Source organism: Pipistrellus kuhlii, unplaced genomic scaffold (assembly GCF_014108245.1).
Source record: "Pipistrellus kuhlii isolate mPipKuh1 unplaced genomic scaffold, mPipKuh1.p scaffold_m20_p_18, whole genome shotgun sequence".
NCBI classification, from domain to species: Eukaryota; Metazoa; Chordata; class Mammalia; order Chiroptera; family Vespertilionidae; genus Pipistrellus; species Pipistrellus kuhlii.
In genome coordinates, this window is record NW_023425493.1 from 17,648,555 (window position 1) to 17,656,631 (window position 8,077).

An 8,077-nucleotide genomic window follows, 5' to 3' on the forward strand; every position below is an offset into this window, starting at 1 on the left:
CAGCTCCTGGTCCACACTCCCTTGGGCGGAGCCAGCAGAAACTTAGACTCCTGCCATGGTGTCATTGATGGCTGATGTCTGCTCAGTGCCTGACAGCTTTAAAATACATTTTGAACAAGGAGCAGGATTGGGGAGAAAACCGGAGAAATCTAAGTAATAGCCACCTGAGCGAAACGTCCCAGGTACCTGCAGTTCAGCCTCTGAGACAGAATCCTTGCTTTCAGGGATTTCTCCCAAGGCCATAAAAAGAAAAGCAACTCCAGTCTCTAAAGTAGGTCACCCAAGAGAGAGAGAGAGAGAGAGAGGAGAGAGAACTGATAAATGCAGATGCCAAGGCGCTCTCTCACCCTTTTCCAAACCAAAAATAAAACTGGGAAGTTGTTAGAAGAAATGGGAGATCGCGGTGCAGCTTGGAACAAGCCAAGAGGAAAGAGAAGTGGTGAGTAGGAGGAAGAGGTGGGGCGCGGAGGGCCCACAGCAGACCTTGAGCAGAACTTGACTCAGTGGCAATTCCTCCTGGTGACTGAGACTCTAGGTCACCTGCTGCTGGTCAGCTCTGTTGCACGCGTCCAGTGAGTTAGAACCAGGCCCCCATGCCCACTTCTGGAACTCACAGTAAAAAGTTTCTGTTAGTCAATCAAAGCCTCGAGGGGGTGGACAGGGCAAAGGGTGCTTCTGGATTTTCTGCACAGAGCAGCTCTGTGATTCGCTCTCTGTTCTAGAAAGCGGCGCCTGCAGCCCCAGGAAAGGGAAGGGGTGGGAAGCGCTGTGTAGCCCGAGTCTGGGCTGCCCTGCCTCTGCCTCTCCTTTCCTCCATCTGGCTGCCAGCCAAGCTGGTTTTCGGCACTGTTGCTGTTTCTAGCATGGCTACTCCCACCCCCACCCCCAGCCAGTGTGATGGAATTGGGGGTCTGGTGAGGCTCCAGGGTTAGAAGACCAGCTACCACAGCTGTATAGTCTCAGGAAACTCCGCAAGTGTCAAGGTCATTAAGTCCAACTCTACTTAGCGAGTGGTGGCATTCCCAGTCACAGCTCTTCCCTGCGCACCCAGACTCTTCCCCAGTGAACAATGGATGCCAGTGTCTTCAGGAGGGGAGGGCGGGAGGAGAGACTTAGAAAGACCCAGACAGTCAGACAGTCAGAGGACAAGCAATACAGCACCGCACCGAAGGGAGTATCTGTGCCACAGAGGGCAGGAGAGTGCTGTCACTGGCTAGAAAGAAAAAGCCAAGCAGATGTGGATCAAGTTGGAGATAAACTCTAGTGGGTAGTACCCTGGGTGCAGGAAAGTGTGGGGAACAGACAGACATAGGAATCCTGCACCCCAGGAACAATTTCAGTGCTCTGAGGTGTTCCTTTATATCTTCTATCTGGTTCTGGTATGTTTTCCTTTACCAATGAGACACAAGCTTCTGGCAGCTGCCCTTCTCCAAGACCTGAGAGGTGGAGCAGATCAAAGAATGAACAGATGAGAACTCGTGGCTTTTGGCACCCTCCTGAGTTCTAGAAGAACTGAACGGAGCCATGCCTTGGCATCTACTGGAATGCCTGGGCTGGGACAGCCAGTCAGAGGCCCAGTCTTAAGGGGAAAGTAGAGCCCTAGGGCCAGGGCTGGCTTGGTGCTAAATGGGTAGAAAAGGGGAAGGTGGGTCTCACCTTCCTCCTGTAAGTGAAGGACGTGGCTTATCATAGACACAGGGCCTTCTTGTGACCAGGTCCCAGAAAGCTATTAATAAGTATACTTAGCCCAGCTGGTGTGGCTCAGTGGTTGACCATCAAACTATGAACCAGGAGTCATGGTTTGATTCTTGGTCAGGGTATATGCCCAGATTGCGGGCTCAATCCCCAGTGGGGGATGTGCAGGAGGCAGCAGATCTATGATTCTCTCTCGCATTGATGTCTCTCACTTCTCCCTCTCCTTTCCACTCTGAAATCAATAAAATATATTTTAAAAAATAAGATTTACCAACTAATATCACGGCCTGCATTATACCAGTCCCCTGAATGAATCATGGTGAGGGGCCAGCCTTTCTCCCAGCAGCTTTCGGAAAGCTGACAGGCAATATTCTTCGTCACCTACCCATTTGTGGGCAGCGTCTTTCCCCACAAGTGGGCAGGGTCCAGTGGTGGAGTGTGCAGCTGGTCAGAAGAGCAGGGGAGAGAGAGAGGCCCTTTCAGGAATGCAGTCCCCGGAGGCTTCTCCCGCCCTGCGTGTAAGATTCCAAAAGTCTGAGCTAAACCCCAGGATATAGTCCAGCAAAGATGCTTTGGGCTATGTTCCTCTGGGAGAGAGCAATTGCTAGAGAGGGATTTTATTTTTACAACCCTCTTTCCCGCTGGGGGTGGGGGTGGGGGTGGCTGGCAGGCAATGGGAAAAAACTGTGTTTGGATGAGGAAGGAAGCATTCCACTAGCTGTGTGTATCCTTTTACACTTTCTGATCTCACGTATTCCCTTCTCTATTGTACCTTCCATAATTGTCTGAAAACTCCGAGGGCATGAGTTAAGATCACAATGAATCCTAACATAACTCTGCTTCTACTATATTTTTTTTGCTCCCAAAGCTTTCCACTGGGTAGAATTTTAAATTCGAACAATGGTTCAAAGGCTCAGAGACAAACTGCTCATTACTGGAAAGAGTGCCAGGAACCCTGGGAAGCAGCCCTCTCTCTCCACTGGAGTTCTGCACCTAATAGTAATGGCTTCTTTCATAGTCACGGGAGGGTTGGATCAGCGTTTCTTTTCATTCTCGTTTTCTTTCAGTAACTGCTGGGATGAAAGCAAGTCTAGGAGAATAAAAATTTCACAAACAGGACAAGAATAAAATATTTAGGGCAAGAGATCAGAAGTTCTTTGGTTATTCAGTGAACTGAACTAACTCTACTTTTTAAAAGTATAAGGAAATAAATGTCCATCAAACTCCGTGTCACAGTGGGTATTAGCCTTTCGACCCCATCTCACAGGCTCTAAGCTGCGTGGTGGTGCCTAGCGAGTTGCAGTAAGAAACTCAAGACTAATCCAGTGACAGAATGGAGCAGTTTTGTCATTATTAATTCTGATCCCAATATTTACTAATCTTTATTTGAGAAGCATTCTACCAGCGTTGTTAAATGGCCCATTCTCCTTTCACTTCCCACCCCCAAACTCAATCTTTGATGAATGGTAGGGACGGAAGGGTTATTATCACTGCATTACATCCCTTAGACTCTAAGGGTTAGAGCAAACCCGATCGTTACAGAGGGGCAGATCAAGCTGTCCACCCATTAGTTCCCTTCTCCAAGTTCAATCTGAGTGGAAAACAGTTGGAAAGAGACATGCTTGAGAAGTACTGTACTAAAACTCAACACCTTTACTCATTATTAAAGTGATCTTCTTGGAGTACTTGTCACAAAGCACTCCTCCTTCCCCACCCCCACCCCCCCAAAAACGTTTTTATTTTTATTTATCTTTATTTTTGAAAGAATTACAATGATCCCCATTTCCCATCTCTATTGATCCTCTCCACTCCGCTCCTTTTCCTCAGGCCTTCACCAAACTATAGACTGCCCATAGGTTATACATATGTGCATATACATTCTTTATTAATTTCTTCCCACACCCACCCCCAGACCAGAGCTGAGGTTAACTTGATCTAGAGAACAGTTCCCTCCCAGGGGGGTCAAGCAGCAGTTGGGTACTAACAGTATTGCTTCATGGTTAGCCACGCTGAAGCTGAATCTGATTTGGTAGTGTGATAACCCCATCCTGGCACTGGGAAGCTCTTTTCCCGGACCCATCAATTAGCACAGCTTAAGAAACATTCTATGCCCAAGCAATTCGGGCTAAAAATAACTCTGTGGGCTATTTTTTCCCCCTTTGCTCATCCACAGAAAGCATGTCAACAGGATCTCTGCTCCTTGAGTGTTTTCACTCCTGCTTACTCCTCCCTAAAATGGAGTTCTTTGATTACAATCAGGAAAGTGGTGAGGTTGGTGTGAGGCTTGCCAACCAGCAAAACTGTGCTGATGGAACTAAGCTTTGGGACTGTCAAGTGTTGAGAAAAATAGAATAAAAGAACCTCAAATTCACAGATAGGATAATTTAAAAATAGGTTCTCCTTTCCCCTTCTTTCTTATAAATTACACAGTTCTTTGATCATCATATATCTGATTTATACACAGAATTCACTTCTACCTTAACAGTATTAGCTTAATTGAATGCTTGTTATGTATAAGGTACTTTCCTAAGAACTTTAGGAGCGTTCACTCATGAATTTGCACAATCCTAGGAGGTAGATATGATTGTTTCTATTTCACATTTGAAAAAAACTGAGGTACAGAGAGATGAAGGGCCCTCAGCTAATAAATGTCAGAGCCATGACACAAGCCCAGGAAGTCTGGCTCCAGAGCCCATGTTCTAACCATTACACTTACTGCTTCTGCAACGATTCTGCAACAAAAAAGATATTGACCTTTTCTGAATAACTACAAAGCTGTAACTCCCTATCAAATATGTCCATTTACATTCTCTAAGTTAAGCAGCCACTTGGTCCTATGGTTCATCTTAATGTGAAAACAAGGACCAACAGGAACTTTCATCTCATCTAAAACAGATCAACTCTCTTATACACAACAAATGTAAAAATGCACTGAGGTAGCTGTTCAAGCATCGTTAATTACTTTCTAGCAACTGGAAATGTTTGCAGAATCAAGACCCTGGACACCTTCTTCAGTTTAAGCAGTCAGCACTCAATGGATCTCGTGTGGCTATAACAGAACTTAAGTAGCTATCTCTCAAAGACAAACAAGTCAATTTTAACAAGATAGAGAATGTTTGATTAGAGAGTGTATAATTCAAGGAATATATTATGGTGATAGAGCACAGAGTAGGAAGTTCCTTATGCTTACTGAACCACCAATAGGTCCACAAAGATATCAAAGCACTGGCCTACTCAGCTGCGACCGAAGTTCATATAATCAGGGGTTTAGGAAGGCCAGAGCACTATTCATACGCTCCTTTTTGCTTAAAGATCCTAACTTTACTTAAAACTTTGTCTAATCTTTCCTCAATTCCTCCTCTCTCTCACTCTTTATTCATAAGCTTCATATGCCAATGCCATGTTTCTAAGTACTAACAACCATATTTTAAGACACTGTTCTTTAATTGATTTGCTTCTGAAATAAATTATTGAAGAACTTTCAAATATTGAATATTTTGCCTTGGACAACAAGCTCTCTGAAATGCAGTTAACTGTAGTGAAAGGAACTGATGACTTGGCTGTGATCACCTACATGTTTACAACCACCCAAACACTGATGTCACCGTTTGGATGACAAAACAAATCAGGAAGTTTTGCTAAATAAGTTACGTTTGCTTAGTCCTCCTAGGCCTCCTCCCATTATCTGATTTGACACAAGCAATTTCCTTTCACTAATGCATTTACTTTTTACAGATTTAACCACCAACGGGAAAAGGCATTGAAAATGCTATCTTGGCAGTCACTGGAATGCAGAGGTGGGCCTGAGCAGCTGGGCAAATCCGTATCATCAGCTTCCTTCACATGTGAGTTATTTTCAATAACCATCCTGAAAGATGTTATATAGCTTAACAGGTGACAAAAAGGTTTTAGTGAAAAACATTTTTGTGGATGGGAAAAAACCTTCAAAAATTGGTACTTATGTTCTTTAATATTAAGACACCATCAGACTGAGCTGTAAAAAAAAGTATTAGTAAGATTGTCCTAAACTGACTTTTGAAAAAGACAGTTTTAGTGGTAAGTTTAAAGAAACAGGCAGGCCACTGATATTAGTATCTAATTGCAGTCCTCTGGTGCGGGAGAAACTTAAACGTTTGATCCTTAGTGAAGTCAGCAAACAATATCCCCAGTCTGTGCTTGACTGATATTGAGAACCACACCTTCCATTTCCCAGCCTGGACCACAGTTCCCCTCCTCCCTCTTCCTCCCAGCCCAGACAGGTGATGACAGACAAGGAGGCAGAGATGTTGCTTCAAAATATTTAATACGTGTTAGACACGTGAAGTTTACATTTTTTATACAAAAAAAAGTCAATACAACGAAGGAGAAAATACTGTACAAAAAAACAACAACAAAAAAAAAACCAGCTCCCCCAACCTTTATACAACAAAGACTGGAGTCACCATAGCTACAAAACCATACGGTCTTTTCACTTAGGGGTTCTGTCTGTAAACTTTGTTTCATTCAACACTTTTTAAAAGCACTGTGTAGTAGTTTAGAGCTAGAGCTTTTAAAAAATATATCTTTTCTCTATAACTCCATTATTTCCAAGCTTGAACTCTTTATCAAGCTTTTTATTGTCTCCCCCCCCCCCCCCCCCCCCCCGTGGGGAAGACCCGGACCAAGAGTCCCCTTTCCCAGAATCATCACAGGGTTTCTTAAACGTTTCTTCAGTGAGAGAAAGGAGGGGAGGGAGAATAATACAAGTCTCTACTCCAGACCGAATCACTGTAGTCTTAGGAAATCCTGCGAGGAAGCGCCGCTCCGGGCCCCGCTAGGGCTCTGGCTTTCCTGCGAGGGGCGTGTGTAAAGTCCCTTCCTGCCTCCAGCACGAACGGGGAACTCCCGGGCCCTTCTCGGCGCTGCGGGTGGAGGAAAGTCCCCGCCTGCCCCCGCTCTCCTCGGCCCTGGGGCAGGGGCGAAGAAGCATTCCAGGAGGACAAAATAGTCTTAATTCACAAACACAAACTTACAGACACAGATACACAGACACATAAATGAACAGCCGTCCTCTTCCGATAAGCCTCGCGCTCCCAAGTCTCAAGAGAGGTCCCCGGAGAGGCCAGCACGGCCGAGGCCGAGGGCGGTCCGTGCCGCCCCGCAGCGCCCAGTCTCCCCGGCGCCCGGCGCCCGCGTCTCCGGGGCGTCCTCGGGGACAGGAGCTGCCCAGCCCGCACGTCGGGACGCCCGATGCTCAACCTCCAGCCCGCCCAGCGGGGCCGGGAGCTCAGAAGGCCTCGATGGCTGTGCTCCAGGGGTTCATGTCTCTCAGCACCCCCTTATCGCAGAAGATCTGCCCGGGCTCGGCGGCTTCCGGGCCCCTCTCGTCGCCCTCGGCTTCCTCCCCGCCGCCCCGCGGGCTTTTCCGCAGGAGTCCCGAGAAGCTGGAGCCGAAGATGCTAATGAGGTTCGCCACGTTCCCGGTCTCCATCTCCTCCTCCTCCCCTTCCTCCGCCCGGCTCGGCGGCCCCTCCGGGTCCCAGCGGGGCTTCTTCACCGGGGTCAGGCCAGGCGCCGGGCGGCCCCAGCCGCCGGCCCCCGCCGCGGGGCGCTTCCTGGGGCAGAGCGGGGCCGGCGCCGGGGGCCCGTCCTCCGCGCTGCGGTCCCCGGGGGGAGACGCGCCCGGCGTCCCCTGCTGGTCCTCCACCCCTGGGGGGCAGCCACGGTAGCGGCGAGCCTCTCGGGGCCCCTCCGGGAAGACGTCCGAGCCTCCGGCTGGGTCCCCGGCTCCCCCCGCCGCCACCTCTCCGCCCTGAAGAGTGTCCCTGGCGCAGGTCACGGTAGTCGCAAGCTCGGCGTCACCCGCCCGCAGAGCGTCTGGGGCCGCAGAGAGTTCCGGCCGCGGCTCGGTCTCCAGCCCGGCGGCGGCGGCGGGGGCGGGCGGCTCTCCCCAGCCCGCCGGGGACCCGGCCGCCAGCTCCGAGGGACCGGCCAGGTAGAGGCCGGGACACGGGTCGCTCAGGTAGACCTGGCGGGCGCTGCGCAGCACCAGGGACACCAGCAGGTTCTTGTGCAGCTTGATGCCGCCCCGCTGGACCCGCGAGTTGTAGATCTTGCCCAGCGAGATGCTGACGATGCGGTGCGCCTCCAGCTTGAACTCCATTCTGCCTGCCGACCCTCCACCTGCGGGCAGGCGCGGAGGGGAGGGCTGAGCCCGGGCTCCGGGTCACCAGCCGGGAGAGGAGTCGGGGGCCTCAAAAAGTCGGTCCCAGAGGTGGACCCTCGACAACGGAAGACTAAGAGGAGAAAGCGATTTCGATGACGCGCTCACTGACCCCTTCGTCCCCTCCAGTGCAGACTAGCGCGCAGTCTCCCGTCTGGTCGCTAACTGAGGGCAGCCCCA

The 8,077-nt window shown here is 49.5% G+C and overlaps 1 protein-coding gene across 1 annotated transcript; it reads right to left on the reverse strand.

Annotated features, from left to right (window-relative positions):
- Nucleotides 1-5,979: 5,979 nt before the first annotated feature.
- On the reverse strand, nt 5,980-8,077 carry IER5 (immediate early response 5). The gene has a single exon (XM_036442144.2). The coding sequence runs from the start codon at nt 7,835-7,837 to the stop codon at nt 6,962-6,964; it is 876 nt and encodes a 291-aa protein (XP_036298037.1). The 5' UTR covers nt 7,838-8,077; the 3' UTR covers nt 5,980-6,961.

What these genes read in the sequence shown, in the direction of transcription:
- IER5 (XM_036442144.2), bottom strand. Translation starts at nt 7,837, where the DNA reads ATGGAGTTCAAGCTGGAGGCGCACCGCATCGTCAGCATCTCGCTGGGC.